Source organism: Vidua chalybeata, chromosome 10 (genome assembly GCF_026979565.1).
Source record: "Vidua chalybeata isolate OUT-0048 chromosome 10, bVidCha1 merged haplotype, whole genome shotgun sequence".
Classification (NCBI taxonomy): Eukaryota; Metazoa; Chordata; class Aves; order Passeriformes; family Viduidae; genus Vidua; species Vidua chalybeata.
In genome coordinates, this window is record NC_071539.1 from 16,168,213 (window position 1) to 16,188,413 (window position 20,201).

General features: G+C 37.3%; 1 protein-coding gene across 2 annotated transcripts in view; it reads right to left on the bottom strand.

Moving 5' to 3' along the window:
- Positions 1 to 2,629: 2,629 nt before the first annotated feature.
- Positions 2,630 to 20,201, bottom strand: part of RHBDD1 (rhomboid domain containing 1) — a 28,260-nt gene continuing 10,688 nt past the window's right edge. For both annotated transcript variants that reach the window (XM_053952002.1, XM_053952001.1), the window contains 4 exons: positions 19,733 to 19,821; positions 18,079 to 18,126; positions 13,426 to 13,548; positions 2,630 to 4,841 (listed from right to left, as the gene is read on the bottom strand). In XM_053952002.1, the coding sequence (XP_053807977.1) occupies positions 4,726 to 4,841; positions 13,426 to 13,548; positions 18,079 to 18,126; positions 19,733 to 19,821 (376 nt within the window). In that variant the 3' untranslated portion in view covers positions 2,630 to 4,725. The remainder of the gene's footprint in view (positions 4,842 to 13,425; positions 13,549 to 18,078; positions 18,127 to 19,732; positions 19,822 to 20,201) is intronic.

Sequence of the window (20,201 nt, forward strand, 5' to 3'; positions counted from 1 at the left end):
TGTGTTACTCTTGGCTGGTTTACAGCAAGATTTGGAATTAAGCGCTCAAGTCCTAAACTGACATCAGGTTCAGCTTGGCAAAACAAAGTTTCAGTACACAGGAAAACAGGAACTTTTCCAGAATTTAGTCTTCCATGCACATGGCAAACACCACTCGAAAGGGGTGCTTTCATTGAAGTGGAGATTAAATTTTCTCATGGGCAGAAATCAATTAAATTCTGATGGGAAGTAAAAAATTAAAAATGGCTACTCTGAGGCAGTTGTAGCTGTAGTCTGACTCTGCACATCTGCATTTTAAAAACTACAAAACAGATTTGTATTTTAGAATGCTGTAATTCTATTGTGCTTAAACATTTAAGATGTATGTAAGAAAGTGAAATAGATGCAATAAATGGTACCAGATGTTACAGAAGTTTTGGCCACAGACAGGTTGTATCTCTGCATAAATGATGTCACAACAGCCTTCTCAGCTGCAGAACTTCATACCTAAATACTTTATCATTTTAAAGTCAGCAAAGAGGTCATTCCATACTCACTAATATTGTATGGATTTAGGGGCCATTCTTTCAATTATTCCATGCATAAGGAAGGAAAACAGGGATTCACAGAAGTGGCTGCACACCAATCTCTCTTAAATGATCCCTGGAAAGAATGGTTTGCTGATGGACCAGACCTAACCCAAGATTCTGCACCAAGGTGAGCACATTTACTGCTGACCTGCCCTGAAGGGGTACTTGTTTAACCTGCTCCCAAGATACAGAAGAAGGAAATTTGGAATGTCTCTAGCTTATTTGGAAAGTTCACTATCTACATGTTTAGAAATCTTTTGCTTGCACTCCTTTTGCTGCAAATTAGGCCAATTTCTGCTGGTAAATGGACAAGAGAGCTGAGCTTACTACTACTCTTGTGCAGCAGAAGAACGCTGTCATTTGTATCCTTGATCTGCTCTTTCACTAACCCAATTGCTTCACCCATCTCAGCAGATCATATAAACAAAAATGCCCAAACCATATTAGAGTTGTGTGAAAAATTGTCTGAGTTTCTCCAGTTTTCCCAGCTCCTGAAAGAGTAAATGGGTATCAGAATTTATTGTAAGACTTTTTAGAAAGCTTGACACTCCTTCAGAAGCAGCTCCTACAACTGAAAGCTCAGAAGTGTTAATATTTTCTTGCCTTCTGAAATCTGGTAACAAGTAAGAATTTTTTTTTTTTATAGGGAACAATGAGAAGCTTATAATAAACCCATGCAATGATTCTGTCCTTCATGTCTGCACACTCCAGAAGCCACAGCACAAACACCAGGATCTGCTGGCCAGCTGTGGTGTGGAAGCACGATCCACATTCAGTCCCTCAGCGCTGAACCCAAAGGGGAACAATTCCCCAGCCACAGATTCAGAGGGGAAAAGGAGAGCAAGCCCCATTCCCATCCCCTCCCAGCAGCAGGGAGGGCAGCTGGACCCAAACTCCCTCCCAAACTGTTCACTCCCTCATGTTGGGCCATCTCCATGCTCACACCTCTGGAGAGAAGCAGCAGCTTCAAAGGTTCAGCAGTTCTCTGTTATTATATAAAAGCATATATACACTTGGCACATAGGGGTATCATAATTAAACAGCAGGGATGGCCAGAGAAAGTTCCTTTAGTCCTGCAGGCAGGAAAAAAAGGCAAAACTGCTGGCCTAAAGTGGCCAGTCCCTTCACTATCTCCTACTACACCCCATATGCCTACATAAATATTGTTTTCTTGGTATTTTAAGGGGCATTTTTTCCCTTTAGGAGAAGTGGTACTGCCAGGGAAAACAATACACTGACACAAAACCACAGAATTTGCCTGTGCTTAAAGACAAGATGGAAGAGGGAAAAGAATTTTAAAAGCTAAACACAGTTCTTTCACCACATCTTAATTCTGGGCTGTGAGAAACCCTTATTTATTAACAGTAATGTGTTAGGTCATTCAACCATTAAATTTCAAGAATGTGCCCATTAACAAGTCTGCTGATTAGGATTAATTAGGGAGTGGAATTTCTTACATGGTACCTGATCACAGAGTTTAGAGGAAGTACAAAAAACTCACAGGAAATCACAGCTCCTACAACAAAGGAATTAAACTGCAGATGGTGAAATATTTTATACAAAGCTACATTTGCTACAAGACTCCTTACTTGAGACAGGCAGTGACCAGGGCCAGAGAAGAAGCGAGGTCCAACACTCACCTGGGTAACTGCCCTTAATTTTTGTCCCTGAAGAGACCAAGTGCAACAGAGCACACTGGGGATTCATCTGCCACATCTGCCCTCAGCAGTGCTCTGAAAACTAATTGATGGGGGCTTCAATGACAAAAATCCTGCTGAGGATTCACAGAATTGTTTGGGTTGGAAGAGGCCTTTAAAGGCCATCCAGTCCAACCCACCTGCAATGATCAGGTGTTAATAAACCTTCCAAATATTGTATGTAGCAGAACTTTTCAATAATCTAACTCCAAAACTTCCCCTAAATTAAGAAGAAACAAAGTTAGTCCCAATACAATCAATCTATCCCCTAGGTATCACAAGTCTTCATTTCTAACAACATAGCAGCAGCTCTGTCATTTCAAATATACACATTATTAATTACTACAATTAAAACCAAACAGCTTTAAATGTTAAAAAAATATTTATTTCAATTCTGTATACAAAAAAATGTCAAAACAACTGAACATTTATTAGTACTGACAGTTTTTGTGAATATTTAATGGCATATATGTCTAAGCTCACTTTACAAAACCAAATGCTTATAGAATTGTAATTGGGTTTTTGATTTTCCTTAAGTATTTTTTTACCTGACTAGCAGCACATCCTGTGCTAAAATCCTTTTAAATAAGAAAAATATCAGAGTTTAGCACACACAGTACGTTATACTGCAACTTTTGACCAGAGCATTAAAGAATTTCTGAGGAACCAATGCTACATTCTTCTCATTTACATCCAATCATTACCTCCTGAGAAAAATATGTAGGATTTTGAGATTTATTGTCAGTGAACATAAAAAAGTTGGCCCTCTATAAGAGTGTATTTTATGGCTATTGCATATATACAAAACCACCCAAGCCCAAGAACACACCAGAAATCAGCATTCTGTCTGTACCTGGAGTCCCACTGCAGTTGTGCCTGTTGTGTCCCAATACCCGGAGCACAAAGTCTGCATCCTGATATTGTGCTTTCCCCAGCAAACAAGAGCTTTCTCTACATACATTAGTTACAAACAGAGAGGGCACGAACTATTTATTTAAAGAACACAGTAAAAATTTTCCTTTCAGGATATTTCTCTGTATGAAATATACAGCACTGGTTTATATATTCAAAAAATAACCTCATAGAAAGGTAGACTTCATAAAACACAGGTTGGTGAAACCCTTAAACAGCTTATCCTAATCCTTGACTCCATCAGTGCTGGTGAGGAGATTCCAACAGGTCTGTGTCAAAAGCCAATAACCAAATTATTCTTCTGCAGTCACACCTCTCTGCAATAGTTTTAGAGGAACATCCCCAAGTTCTTTCATTCTGAGGATAAAATGCCTGGACAAGGAGTGATTTTCAGGGCTATACTGGAACCAAAGCCCTTGAGGTTCATCAGTTAACATTAAGAGGCAGCAGTGCCACAGGCAGGACAGCCTTGTGTGGAGGGTGTGCCCAGAGGGACAACTGAGCTCTCAGGTCTCCTGTCAACTCCTCTGGCTGGGTAAGGAAATTCTCAAAAATGAAGAATTCAAGGTAGCCTGTGTTTAGGCATGATCTCCACAAATCTACAAACTCTCACGTCTGATACTGGTCTTCAACAAGATAAATATTGAGAAATAGTGGAATTTTTAAAGCTGCATGAACAGCATATACAAAATACCAAACCTTCTTAGAAAAGGAAATAGACGCTTTAAAAAAAGTGTATTACTAAATAAATATGTGCTTTGTACGGCATAGCCACATACCTTTACACAAAACTCCTAACAAATTATTTCAGCTCTGGAAAGGACAGCAGTTTTTGATTTAAAACATAAATATTAAGAAAGGCTTTAGGAAAATGTAAGTAGTAACAACTCAGTTTTATCTCATCCAAGCTCTAGATAATATGGTGTGAGGAAGACTGCAACACTGAAGTTTATATTAAATAATTCCTTGGTAAGGACAGCAGGGGAAGGATAGCTACAAATATTTGTCTGCTCAAGAGCTTAAGCCCAGATTCACATGACCCAGCCACTGTCATCAAAGCAATCTTTTCAAGTGTCATTTCACATGGCAAGCCCAAAAAAATGAGCTGTTCAGCACAGATAACTGAGAAATGTTTGTAAGAAAAAATTGCATAGTTTTAAAGTTAGATAGAAAATGTAACATTTCAGTTGCAATGGATGAAGAAAACCTATTGTCTGAGAACCTCAACAGTCAAGAAGCCAAGGAATTCTTAAAGCTATACAAAATAATTTAAGGAAAAAAAGACAGTTTGGTAAAACCATCAGTCTTCTTCCATTTAAGGCGCATTAAGATGGAGACAGCCAAAGATCACATTTTGATTCTTATCTCACATTTCTTATTCAAGTTCTGACTTGAGTCTGAACTCACAAATTCCTATGCAGTTTTGCAACAGGTAGTAAAAATAATGGAAAAAGATTATGGAATTATTCTGTAAATTACAGATTACAAATAAATCTGTAAATATTTTGGTAAGTCTGAATAGCACTTTACACCAACATCTGCCAACTTCATCGTCTGTCAAACCTACGAAGCCTTCGCCTTCTCATGTCCTCTTCTGAGTTCTCAGGTGGGAACCAAAACCCATAAGGTCGCTGCCCATAATTGTGTGCTCCTCTACCAGAATCTACAAGACACGATGAAAAACAACTGTTATTTTGGTCTGTAATAGGAGAAAAATGCACATATATCCTGTAAGCCAAAGTGTCACTACCCAAAGGAGACAGGGAATTGAATGTTTTCAATTCTGATGGTTTCAGGGCAATTACAATGTCCAGAAACTGCTCTTAAAGACAGTCAAATAAAAAGAAAAACCAAAACCAGAAAACTCCCCCAAACAATAAAGCTACCACCACCCAAAAAAACACCCCAACCCAACAACAAAACCAAACCAAACAACAAACCACAACAAGAAGAACATCTGACAAGTATTAACCCATTAAGAATAACAAGTATTAACAAGTATTCACATTTTTCACAATCCCTGCTTTACACAGTGAACTCCAGAATGTTAAACTATTTCAAGGTCCTCAGCAGTTGTTTCTGGTAAAAGCAGCTTTTGTGTTTGCTTTTAGTACCGAGCCCAACATGTGCAGACCCACAGCAGATGGCAGCAGTTTCACAAGGGAAGGACACGTGGCAGCCCAACCATTCCAAGTGTAAACAAAATAATCTGAGCAGCAAGAGCACAGCCAGCCCCAGAGCTCTGGGCCCTGGCACCCCGAGGAGGCAGGACAGGCCCTTCCAGCAGCTCTCCAGAATTCACATCGAGGCAGCCAGCAGAGAAACAACACAAGGCTTGGTTACACACACCAGCTCAGCTGAGGGGCTCTGCGAAACAAAAATCACAGCCTGCCTTCTGAGCGGAATTAGAATGTTAAGGACAAGCAAATTTGCTTTAAAGGTAATAAAACCTTTGTAACATTCAGCATTTCTTAAGTTTTCACCTGCCCCACATACGGTCAAAACTGCATCGTAATGCTGTAGATTAATAATTGATTTTTGAATCATCATAATTAAACTGCTTGCCTTTTTTAATAAAATTCTTTCCAGTAGTGAAAATGTCAACTAAATATCGAAGTTTCTTATAAAAACATTTATTTTTCTATACAGTATCCCAGGTTAATTTTTATTTAAGAAAACATATACAACTTACACAGTTAAGACAAGTCTTGGCGTAGTCCCCATAAAATATACTCAACCCTTCAAATATACATGTGCTTTAATAATCACTAGCAGTAGAATGAGGTGTTATAAAAAAGATGAAAAATGCTCTTTTATATATTGACCCAAAAACAGAAGGCTAGACAATATATTTTGACAAGCTTTAGGTTGAAGAAAAGATCTTTTATTACATCAAACAATATGGTGAACAGCAAAGTCTGGATATTTTAAATACATGTATTTGTATCTGCTTGTAGATATTTAAATTATCCTGTTACCTAAAATAGTTCCCTGACACCTTTTTTCTTTTTATTATTGCAGAAATATTAATGAAATAACACCTTCATCTTATCAAAATATTTATAAGCCACAGTGTTCAGAAATGGTAATTAGGCCACTGCTACTACTGAAATACCACCTGACATCTGTGCAAGAAACCAACACAGGCTTTTCAACACATCAGCAAAAACAAATCAAAGACTAATGGAATCTAAGTCTGCATTTAATGGATATGGAAAACTGCAACAACACTGATGAGAGACAAAACCAAAGGATAAAGTACAACAAACACAGAACAGAACATTAACCCTTCCATGGCCTATTTTACAAATTTATTGTGAACTAGAACCATGTTCTGTGAATACAGAAGACTGAGACCCCCATCCCTATCCTGTCACTCTGTGTAGGAGTTTCTTTTGTTACTTAAGTTCACAATTAAAGCACTTTGGAGCAAAACAGGAAAATCACTGTAATTGCAACAGATGTAACTACACTTGTATTAATGCAATGGCACAGAAGTGTTACATCAAACATTCTCACTTGATTTTTCCTCTTCTCTGAAGTTATCACCCTATTTTTACGTTAGATAATAGGATTTGCAAGACCGTTTCTGTAAGATTCAGGAGGAATATATCAAGCTACCAGACTGTTAAAGTCTCACTTTGGTCTGATAAGAGGAGTGTAGCAAATAAATAGCAGAAGTATCACAAAGCAGGATGTCTGTATTTCTTTTTCATGCCAGCTTTATTTGTGTTAAAGAAGAATCTAGAACTTTAGTTGAACGGCTTACCATTTTCAGTATCACCATCTGTCCTGGCACTACTGGATGTGGTATCCATACAAAAACCAAACTATACAAACACTTAAATACCCATACAAAGAACAGGCACTTCTCATTTCTACAAAACTCTTACTTCTGGAGAGGCTTTGCTGTAGAAGATAATCACAGACAGCAGTAATTTCTTTTGAACCCAGCAAGGACCACACAGCTAACCAAAACAGAGAGCTCTGATCTGGATATTGGATCAAATGTTGTAACAACTTCCAACACTTGCTTGGCTTTCATTTATACCAGTTTTATATAAATGGTCTCTTCCATAAATAGTATACCCCTGCTAACTATGTTATAACTACAGAATATAATTAAAGTTTACTAACCAGCACTTGGGTGTGATACAGATCACATCCAGTGCAATATCTTGAACACCTGACTTGCCTTGCTTTTTAATGCAAAAATACCAATGCTTAAAGGGTTCTATTTCAGAAAATGGGAGTTATCTTAATTTATAAACATCCAAATATTTTCTTTTTCCACAGAATCAACAACATTGGAAAAGACCTTTGAGATCATCGAGTCCAACCTATGACCCAACACCCCCTTGTCAGGCAGACCCTGGACCTGAGTGCCACATCCAGCCTTTTCTTAAACACCTCCACGGACCGTGACTCCACAACCTCCCTGCACAGCTCATTCCAAGGTGTTTTTGATGCATTTGGAGTTAGAAGCAGCAAACTGGAGGGCAGCAAGAAGCCAGAGTCAAAAACCCAGTGTTGCTCTACTCATTTCATCTCTTCCAGCCAATGAGCAGTTAAGTCTTTAGGTCTAATCAAACTCACTTATGATTTACTCAGTTGTACAGAGAATTTTAAGGACAGGCAGTGCAGGCATTTTCCCTCCTTTCATGCTTTAGCAGGACTAGAAGGCTTCCAGAAAGAGCCGAGACACACAAAACATAGCAACCTTTTCACTGTTTTGTGTTTCACTAGAAGTCAGACAGAAACTACAAATGAATAAAAAATATAAAATGGCAAAACTGGTTTTATTCTTTCCTGTCCTTCCCTCTGCAAAATGCAGACATGTTATACAGTCTGAGAGTTTTGGCTTTCAGTACTTATCACTGCCCCATTTTTTCCTACTCAGCTCCAAGTAGACCACATTCATTAGCCTTTGCTATTGTTTCTAACACAGCCCTTTCATTTTCTGTCAATGTATGAAAAGAATTTTGCCATTCTATGAAGCAAACCATTCTTCCTGGTGCTGATGCCAATATGTTTCATCTACAGACTTGAACATAAACTGGTGAAGAAGAGCAATGGAAATAACTACTGTTTCTGTGCTATGCTTTGGAACAGCTGAAAAATGAAAAATCAAATTAGCAGGGAAGTAGCTGAGGGTAATGAGTTGAGAAGGAAAGTAACATACAATGAATCCAGACATAGCTGGATTGTTACAAGAGCAAGCCAGGACAATCTTGAACAATCTCTGTCTCTCTTGTTTTTAAAAGGAGATGGTAAAATTGAGAAATACACAAAACCTTTCCTTCCCCAAAAGTCTAATAATTTGTTTTGGTTAGGAGAGGAGATGGCTAAGGACTTAATCTTTAATCCCTTCATACTTAAGGATTTTTATATTTATTTTAATCATGTTTCCAAATCTCATATTTTCTGTATCAGTATCACCAAAATAAACTCTTTTTGAAGTAACAAATTGTTAAAAGCACACTGGTAACATTTTTAGAAAGCATCAATCACTGCCTTATAAGCCAAAATTTTACTGCACACTCAGATCATCCATTTGCTACAAATAATCAATGCTACAATGCAGGAGTAAGAGGATAGAGACCACTGCTGGACTTGATGCTCTTCTGCAAAGAATTAAAAGGATTAGTTTTACAGCTACCATTTAGCTGTATACTGCAAATACTCCAGGAGAGATGGCATAAAATAATCTCACTGCATTTTCCAACCATTTAATAATTCTCCGGATGTTAATTCACCTAAAACAAGGCTAAACTCATTATTTACTAAAAATGGTTGATACATTAAATTAATTATGTCTTTTATCATAATGTAGCAGAAGTATTTTGTTGAGCTTCAAATAGCAAGGTATGCTTTTCCTTAGAAAATGACTAATTTATTCAGTCAGACATAAAAAAAAGTTCAGAACATAATTTTTTAAATGGCCCCAATGAAGAAAATGTAAACTAAATACATCATCTATAGAATTAATCCAATGATAAATCAAAGTTAAAATAGTAAATTATGGATATATGTAAATTAGGAATATTCACTGACCTTAATTTACCAGTAAAAATTCCCAGACTAAATTTGTTAACATTTGCAAGAATCTTACAACATAAAAACCCACTTTGCTTTCCCGTTACTGCATTTCTGCTTGCGTAACAAAGACCCACAGCAACAAAGGAACTCTGAACAATATCCCTTTCCTAGTGCCAAGCCTGAGAAACCCAGATGGATGGAGGGAGATACCAACGCACACTGGAGCCGCTCCCAGCAGCTCCCACTTTCTCCAAGGGTAAGGGTAACTTTTGTGCAGCCCACACACAGCTCCAGCTAATGATGCCCACAGCTGGGAAGCAGGAGTGCTGCTCTCCAGCAAGGTGACCCTGCCAAACCCACTGTGAAAGGAACAACTTTTGTTCCTTTACAAGTTACTGTGGGAAAAAAGTATTTCCAGAGACCACTGAAGGCAGATAAAAGACTCCCATTTGTATCACTGGGTCTTGGATCAAAACACCAAGAGGTCTCCACCTCCACATACAAACCATGCTTTTAGAATGGGTGTAATGTGTATATGCATGAAAACCATCTCTAGCTACATCCAAGATTTAACTCTTTTAGCATTTTGCTCCTATTTTGTCTTCAGCAGTTGAAACAATTGCAAGAAGGAAGCCATCCAAAAGAATTTGCATATTTAGGAACTCCCAGAAAAAACCACTCAACATTCTGTTGAGTGACATACATACATTTCACCCTGAAAATCTGAATAAATTCTTATCTCAAAACTCATTGTAGCAATAGCAAGAACCTATGTCACCAGCTATGCCACTGTCAACTTATTGCCTAAAGAGCCAAGGAAGCCAACCCTTTAGGCAGTATTTCCAAAAAGTCCCTGCTTTGCAGAGCTGGTCTTTGCCCCACAGTATTTCAGAGGTTCTAACTGGTACTGGGTTGAAAGAAACCCATGGTGAAAGGCTCAGTGGTTCCTTTAACTCTTTTGGTGAACTTTGATCACCATTGTAAGGAGAACTGGGAGTTTTTTGGTTCTATTTTTCAGCAAACTTCTTATCCTACATCAACCACTGTATTTATGAAGAGACAGATGGAAGAGAATTCATTAAACATTTCTAAAATAATTCTGACTGTGCTTCTTGTTGCAAGTGGTTTGCTTCTTACTCTGATACCAAAACTTTCTGTGTGGAAATGATAAAAATTCACTGATTCATTTTCCCAAAAATTTGCATAAGAAAGTGCTGGTGATCAGATCATAAAGCACAGCTGCAGTTTTAGAAAGGTATTTAGAACATGAGGTCTGCTCAAGACAGGTTTTCCAGGAGGTGTGTTGGGTACCATAGTATGAATTTAAAAAAAAAAAAAAAACAACAAAAGGAAATCCATCACAAAGGCTGCACAAAGCCTAAATCCTAGCATATGAATTCATAAAATGTATTTTGATCTGAAACAATGCACTGCATATTTGAGCACATAATCTGCTTTAAGGTATTTCTACAGAAAACCACCATATTCAAGTGCAATGACTGGCATTTCTATAACTGTGGAAAGAACAGATAACACTGGAAATAAAATACACAGCATTTCTCCAGTTTCCTCACATAAATTCCATTCTTATATTACAATCTTGCATGGGCTGGCAAATTTCAAAGACTCCAATAAAACATCCTGTCTCAGTAGCAACAAACAGACGTGGGAACCCTTCCAGGGTAAACAAGTCAGCCAGATGCCCAGGGATCTCCTAACTGCTCCAAATGACTCTGCCTAACCAATACCTGGCCACCTAAAAGCTTTTGGGTGCAGAGGTATTTATTGGTTTAGTTTTAAATCAAAAGCAATGAAATGCACAGACAGTTCATGATAAAATGTAAGAGGAATGTCTATACCTGATACTTGTAGGTATTTCTCTTCAATCACAAACTATAAAGATTTTCACCTCCATGTTTAAAAAGCTTAATGTTTTGTGGAGAAACACCAGCTTGCAAAGGATTCTTAACATTATTGACATTGAAAGTCAGACACTTAGAAGTCCAACTCATAAAAAATCCCAACACCCACCACAACAAAAATCCAAATCCACATCCCACACTGATCAAGCTATTTCTTCTGAGCAGAACAGCAAGCACACAATAGATCAGAGACTTGGTTATACTGGGGTTACATTAAGGGTGGCTGATAACACCAGTATTTAACAAAAATGTCAGTCATATATTTGAACTTCATAGTAAAAGGAGTGTAAATATCAAAGGCTATGACATTTTAAAATCCAAAATTATTTTCCTAAGTAAAGGAAGAATTATTGCAATTTCAAACCAATATAAAATTATGAGAATAACAATAAAAATTCAAAGAACCCCCAAATCAAACTAAACCAACAAACTCTGGAGAGAAAACCAATCAATGATGTTTAAATGGTTTCTTGTTTGAGGCAACAACATAACTACAACTGAGAATGGAAAAAATCTAAGTAGCAATTCCTTCCAGCAAAGAGACCTAAATCACAAAAATAGTTTGGTAGTCTTAAAATTTATGCCTCCAGAGATCTCAAACAAGCCTAGCAATTTCTTTTCTTGCATTAGACTCTAATTACTATTATTATAGAAATTTTCAAGATATTGCATAAAAATAGATCTGCAGTTCAGGAATGCCTGAATGTGGAATAAACAGAAATGCTGTATTTTTAGGGTAGGTTTAGATAATCCATATATGAGTTTAGAGAACAGTATCTACTGAGCTTAAATTCAGTGCATATCTTAATACAAATTAGCTTTCAGTTGTGGCCAGCAGCTGATACCAGGAAATTTGGTATTTTGCCATTAATTCTTTTATTAGCTTAGCAGGATACTACCACATCGATTCATAGGATCAACATTCTATATCCATAATGGTACCTTTTGTGGTCTAGAAGCCATAATAAATGTACTTGTCCAAATAAGGATGAAAAAGATATTATTAATCAATTGAAATTATTGGAGTACTCTGTTGTCCAAGTTACAGAGCAGCTGCGATGGTTTAAATGCCATAGTTGGGGAAAAAATTAATAAGAGAGCCCTAAATTGATTGTGGTACCTGCTATTACAACTTATTTCAAATTATTTTATGCAATTTTTTGTCATTTTAAGTACCTGTTTCATCATCCATGTAATTGCAAGAATCTCTGAATGTTCATGCTTTAGGGAAAATGTATCGTGTTCAAAGGATAGTGCTCATTCAAGCTGATTATTTTTCAAACTGACAGGGAAGAATATCCTAATTGCCCATTAGCACAGTAAATTTCATCTCATCCTTTGTGTCCCTGAAACAGGTGTGATCAGTGACATGCTCTGTATTATGTTCTTTGTGAAATAAGACATCTGCCTATAGGCAAATTGAACCTTTACACAGCTTGTTTAAGGAAGCATTTTAAGAGCTCAAATCTTAAGTCTTGCTTGTCCAAACTGAAGTGTTCCAGCAGGCAGGAGAAAGAGGTGCAAAATAAAGCAAGATCCCTACATATTTGATCACAGCAAATTCTACTGGAAACAATAGATGATGATATCTTTTCTTGCTTCACTTGCCTGTGAGGCTTAAAAACTGTAACCAGCACTGAAACCAGGCACTACCAGAGTGTTAAGAAATGCTGCTTTTGGCAGGGAAGTTTAAAGTGAAACTTGGTTTGCCACAGCAATCTACTAGTGAGGTACTAGTGAAATTCATTCTTGTGTTTCATCAAAGGACATTCTCCAAAAAACCATATTCCCTTTTATAGCACAAAACTTATCTTTGTTCAAAAAACACAAGCAGATAAAAAATACATCTTACCTGGAGTGTTGGATAATATTTAAGGCTACAAATGAAAGTTGCAGATGTTTCACAGTGATACATGTAAGCTTTTAAAGTACATACTGCTTACTTATTTATATTATAATCTTATCACTGTTATTCATTTTCTTGATAGTTTCAAAAAACTCCACAAGAATGGCTCGTTCTTTCACGTAACATCTTAAAATGCTTAATATTAAAAGTTTTGAAGGATTTCTTTCTCAACCTCAATGTTAAAAATTATGCAAAATATCTTAAAAAGACAGTAAAATAGACAATATCGCTTACAGTAAAGCTCATTTTATATCCATTCATTCCCAAAATTACAAGATATGTCCAAAAATAAGTCATGAAGAATATATCTTGTTTTCCCTCCTAAGTCCCTTTCAGCATGAATCATAACTTAAGAGATAAAAATGCAATAAAATTCCTACCTCTTTCATTAAGACTGTTTAGCACTGCTCTTTCAAGCTGTTCTTCTTCAGTGAGCCCACCTGTATAATCAAAGTAGTTCCTTGGAGTTCTATATTGAAAATCTGGATAATAGCCATAATACTCTGTAAAATGAATCAAAAAATAAAATAAATTTCTGCTACTCAGCAAGTGTGGAATCAGATGTTTTCTTGCTATCTTTCTTCCATGAATTGTTTTAATTTGGGAAAGAAAAAAAATATTAGGGTTCAATTACTTATACAATATATACCATGAATTAACTTCTAATTTTCTAATTTACAAAGTCACAGCATGGTAACAGGAGGAAAAAAAAAAAAAAAACCAAAAACAAAACTGAGAAAAGATGGACCAAACATCTCAATTTTTTCTAACTGTTAAAAGTAAGCATCAGAATTGCAATTACTAAGAAGTTTCACACAGAAATTGAAAGACAGTTTTCATCATCTCCTTTTAACGTTTCGTTGTCAACATTTGGACACCTTGCTGCTATCACCAGAAGACAAACCAAGTACTGTTCAGGCTTTTTCTCCCCACCTCTCTTCCCCTTTACCCCAGGGCCAATAAAACAATGTCATCACAAATTCCAGTCACTTTTGGACCTAGAGAAGTCACAGGAAAAGATTCCTGCAAATTCCTGCAGTGCTGTACAGAGCTCATGTTGTGCTCTGGCACAGCTAAACCTGCCCTGCAAAAAGGCAGCACAGCACAGATCTCATCAGTGTCCCTCTCACTGCTGCTGCACTGCTGACAAACCTTTCTGGCCTTTGCACAGCTGGCCAAAGCCAAGCACAGACCATCACCCACCCAAACACATGGGATTCAAAAGGAAAAAATTACTTGGCTAGAGAATTGAGCAAGACTCTCTTCCTGTTAACAACACAATCTGATCTCGCCTGAGCACAGCAAACCTAAGCTCAGAAAAATTATGGAAAAAAAGTCACACTTTTCAACTGAGGAAAACTTAAGAGAAAAGTCCCATTTTTCTATTCCATTTCTGTCCTTTCAAAATACAAAGCTTTAGTGTTCATTTCCAGAGAGCTGAACAAGGGATTTTGAAGAACCAAAGCACAGAAAGGTTGCCAGTTTCTTGCAACTGAGAGAAAATTATACAAAGGTTTTTCAAAATTATGAAAGTGGAAATATTTTTGTATTAAACAAGTACAGTGGGCCATTTCCTTTTTCTTCAGATTATTAGCATCAATGATAGTCTTGTGTTCTCTCATTGGTTCTATCAATTCCAGGTGAAACTTGTGAAGTTTCTGTGGTTAACAACAAATACAGATGACAAAGTGAGGACAAATAAATAATTTCTATTTAAAAATTATTTTGCTAAAGAAAAATATCCCAAGCTGTAGAACCTGTAGACAAATAAAATCAGCAATACTCTGTCTTGAAAGTTATACAGGAAAAGCAGGAAAAACTGAACAGAGTAACTGCACAAAGTTCTACATAGAATTATATATATTCCTCTGCATTTGCAAATATCCCTACAGTGATTTTATATACACATGTACACATACACAGTATATACACACATTCTGTCTTTTTCCAATTCTGGATTTTCTTGGAACACAACTGACACTGGAAGATTTCTCCTACACCTGCAGTGAAATCTGACTGAGGGACAGCATTTGGCTGTTATGTCTGTACACTCTGGATGCAATTTTCATATACCCCCCTCATTCTCCTCTGTTTTATGTTAATCTGATTGAACATTTTCTCAGCTATAAATTTAATTTTTGGAGGTTTCAAAGCTATATGCATGAAAACTGTAAAAATCCTGCTACTAAAAGCATGAAATTATCTGATGAAAGTAAAAGGATACTATATTTTAGGTTTGTTCTATTGCTGTAGTTTTTTCTATGTTTTATGTTTCACGCTGCCTGCAAGTTGTAAGTGCTCAGAAAGCTGTAATCTTTTATTTTAAAACGAGACAGTTTGGTAACATTGACATGTTCAAGGTGTTCCTATTAATCAAAATAAATGTCCTAATACTTTATTCATGAACTGCACTTAGAGAAAACCTAATTCAGCTCCTAAATACAAAATGTGTTAAAATTACACTTAAAGCCTTTTTTCTTTTAAAGCTGTTTCCTTGTGCTGTTTCATAAAATCTCTTCTGACCATAGCTTCATCTATTTTTCTAGTTAAATTGGTATTTAAAGGCACATAGTAATAAATCAGCAATGCCAGAAAGTGAAAAACTAATCAAGATATGCATCATTAGCCTATGACACTAGAGAGAGTTTTCTTCATTCACAGATGGCCAAATTTATTCCATATATCATGCAACAAGCAAAAGGTTAAATCTTCCATTAAGACTTTTGCAAAGAGGATGAAAGACAATTACAAAGTATATGAACAGAGAATGAACATAACAAATATATATTTTCTTAACTGCAGTTGTAAGTCATTTTAGACAAATGAATTTAGTACAAAGAAAAAATTACATGGTTATATCTAAAGGCAAATTTGGAAGACAGGATAATTCAGGTTAACTCACTCCATCTCCCCTTTGTCCAAAAGAACTCAAAGTAACAGCATTTGAGGACTGCTCAAAACATGCAAAAAAAGCCCAGACTTCTTTGTTGTCAGCATACTATGGCTTTTTTTCCCCTCCCCATCAGGGCAGATCTACTACATGAAATCTCTTCCATTTTCCCTACTTGAAAAGAGCTGGAAAAGCAAACAGAAAGGGCTGTTGAGAATCTCTCTGCTGCTCCTCCACAAGGGTGGTCTTATACACCCACCCAAGCTCCCAGCAGCTGGTGTTTGTACAGGGGCTGTAACAGATCACAGAGTTTAAATGTCAAGTACAAATTCTTATCTTCATTAGCTATTAAAGGACTTTTTCCAATATAAATCTCTCAAGTTTCCATCCACCCTGTTGTTCTGGGATACTGGAGGAAGGTTCAGTGTCTGTGAGCAGCTGTGCTGAGCAGCACCTGTAAGTGGATGAGCAGCTTTAGCTGGGCTGGGGCTGCCAGCCATGGGAACAGGTCACTTGTGCTTGCTGCACATGCTGTGCTCACCTCTCCTTTCACTTCACAGTAGTCATTGTTTTATTTCCTTACTGGCCTTTAGATCAAATGTTTTGTGACCTGAGAGTAAATGAGAGTAATGAAAATCCTGGGTAAATATACTTCTAAGCTGGAACAATCCCTGTTGCTGTTGCTGAAGAAAGGCTAAGATCTTTTGTTTAGGAATTACAAAACAGATGTTTCAAAAATATTTAAGGGCCCAGAATCCTGCTTGTGGGAACTATTTAATGTAATAATAAAATTGGAGATAGATCATGGAAGACAAAGTCCATCAGGGAGAATAAAAGTAGCTATAAACTTGGCTCAAAGTAAGCACATCTCAATTATAAAAGACTACACAAAATAAAAAACCCTGCCTGACAAAACATCAGAGAACAGTAAGAATGATCAAACGTGTGAAATAGTTTCCTTATAAGCAGCCAGACAGACTCCAACTTTCTGAATGGAGGGAAAAGATGACCTGATGTGAGTACTGTACTGATGTGAGTACAGGACTGAAGGCTAAAAAACCACTAAGGAAGGAAGTACATAAAGAATGAAGGTTTAGTCTCCCTCCCCAAAGAAGTATTAATGTGCATCAAATGAAATTAGCAGTTAGCAGGTTCACGCCAAACCAAAAAATGACAGATTTTAAACCAGGAAACAAACTGTGAGTCTTTTCTGATGATGTAGGTGTTCAAAGTGTTCATGTTGATTCAAAGAGCTTTTGACAAATTGATGGAAGAAAGATCTACCACAGGCTATTAAAGACAAAATTCTCCCATAAAACTTTCTGCTGAGAACATCTTTAAGCCACAAGCCACTGCACACCGGCAGATATTTGAGAGAATTATCACTATGCATTTATCCTGTTCTTTCAGCAGATGCCTAGGAAAGAGCACAAATCACTGCAGGAGGTAAGAGATGCCAGGATATGCATCCCTTAGCTCAGACCCAACACCCAGAGCCCTTCTCCCAGCCTCTCCTGGCCCTCACAGACAAGGACTCCACCTATTATTTCTGTACACTCCACATGCAATGATTCAGTGTTCTGCAGGAGAAGTGAATCAAGCTGCTCAGTGTGCCAGCATTCCAGCCATCCATCTATAAACTGAAGATGGCCTGAATTCAGTCTGCTGAGGAGGGGCTTTCTACACATAAATTACTTCATTTACAGAGAGTGTTCCAAGGAAGAAGATCCTTGTTAGAAGGGAAAAACCACCCTAGAACAGAACAGATAAATTTGCCAGACTGGCAAATTTACCAAGGTCCAAAAGGCTGCTTTCAGTAGACACAATTTCCCCACTGCTACACCTCGTGCAAAAGGGATGATATTTCCCTGAGGTAGCATTTTAGGAAGTCATGACCTTAATTTGAGGCTTAAGCCTCTTGTACAAAATCCATCCACATGCTTGCCTGAAGAGGAAAGGTGAGACGTGCCCAGAGAAGTAATAAGTTTAATAATAATAAGTTTAGCAAGTATACAAGTGCAGAGTATTTTGTATACTCTCTATGTTTCCATTTACACAGCTCTCCTACAGGTTTCCTAATCATTAGGAGAAACTGTTTTTAAAGCTGGAATAAGTTTTTGGTTAAGTGGACAAGAGTACTTACCTGAATAGTCCCTTGGCCTGTCAGGCTCAGTGAAGAAAGAAATGCCAGCTAAATAAAAGAATAATGCATATACTGTTAGAATAATAATATTTTCTTTATAGAATACAAAATTCAAATTTAAAGTACCCTTTCTTTAAGAGTTTGTTTCATAAGATACAGGCAGGAAATCAGTCATGGGTATCTGTGGATTTTTTTGGCATGAGTGAAAGAATACACTATTGCAAGCTTGTATGTTGCTCTAGGTTTTATAGTAGAGTGCCATGTTCAAGCAACATATTCATGTAGACTAGGAAAAAAGTAAACCAACAGAACACATAATAAACAATTTCTCAGAGCATTCATTAGTAATAATGTTTAATGCACAGAAAACTGAGGACTGGAGAAACACTGCATTATTTCTGCTTTGCTACACAGGAGAAAAAAAAAAATGCCCATGGACTGAACACTGCTTCCTACAGCTGTCAGTCACACAGAACCTGCACAGCAGCCAGGGCAGGTTTCACTAACAGTACTGTGGGGTTATCACTGAATCCCAGAGAAATTCATTGGAAGGGACCTCAGAAGGTCCCCAGTCCAACTCCAACCAGAGCAGGGTTAGTGAGGAGATCAGAGCAGGTTACCCAGGCAGAGCTGCATCTTGCCAAGTCCAAGGCTGGAGGCGCTGAGGCTGCCCTGGCAGCTGAGCTGATGCCTGCCTGTTCTATAGTCATCAGGTAGTTCCCCGTGGCACAGACTCATGCAAGGTTAACCTTTCACTAACGGGACACCTGACGTCTGTTCCTCCAGCGAGGCAGGAAAGCTGATGCTTTGGTGTCCTTTTCTCCCTTCCAGCTGCTGAACATACATGACCTACAGACCATCCCCAAACTGTGATCAAAGCCCCAGTGAGAGCACACACATTTGAACAAATAATTCCCCACTATACAAACGCCGTATCCATGTTCAATTTGATGGAACAGTCATGAATAAAGTACTCAACCTATCAAGTAGTCAGACAAAAAAAGCCAAATATTCTGCCAACCAACCCCAGCACAGCTGTTGTGTCAGGGCTTAGACTTCCAATTAAAACACTGACATTATGGGAGTGTTCATTTAAAAGTTTGCAGGGCTGTATTTAAAACAACTGTTAAGACTAAAGATGTCTAAAGCTATAACCTTTTTTAGAAAATAATTATAACTGCAATATGAAAAGTTGTAATAACACATTGTTGGAAAGCTTGAAAAATCCAGCAACCATTTATTAAGCATCCCACTACCTTTTTCAAACCAGTGACTTTCATTAGAATCAACACAACAGTAGAAATCAAGATGGAAACATTTGGTTCTGACATATGTTTATGGCTTCACCACACCTCACCTGAAGTGACATTTTGATTGAAAGATTATACTCTAAGTAAATACTTTAAAAGAAGAGTAAAAGATACTCATCTAAGTAAAAATATCTGAAAGTCACGTTTATTCTTAATTGTTCTTATCCATATTTAAGAAAAAAAATCGAATGTTTTCTTCTGCACCCACTTTAATAAAATGAGCACATATTTAATTGTCTAAAAACTTGCTGGAATGGCCTGAATTTCTATATGCAAGGCTTGCTGAATTTTAAAAATAAAAGTGTTCCTTATGCAGATTTTGTAAATTCAACAAAATTATTTACCTGCACAGGCTTGCATGATCTTTTTCAGAGGTCCCATAGTGTACATCAATCCAACAAGAATCCCTGACAGATGCCCAGCGAAAGAAGTCCTAGAAAACAAAAAAAATCTTGTGAGTAATGGGAAGAGAGACCTTTTTTGGTAGGGATACAAAAGGGAGAGTGTAGAATTTCTTGTACAGAGAAAGTCTCTGAGACTTCCCAGAGACATTCCGTGAGACCAAGCACAGAGACATCACCTGCCGGCAAGGATACAATGCCAAGTTTTCTTTCTTTGTAATTACCTTAAAATTGGGAGTTACACAGTTACAGAAAAGTATTTAACAAATATCCTGAAAAACTAATTGGACAAATCATTTTCGTTGCTACAGAATATGATTCCCTAAAAGCATTTAAAGACTTACCAAAGGAGTAAACTGGTTTTAAGCATTAGAAAAGTGACTTACATTGTAATGTCTGGGTAGATCTTACC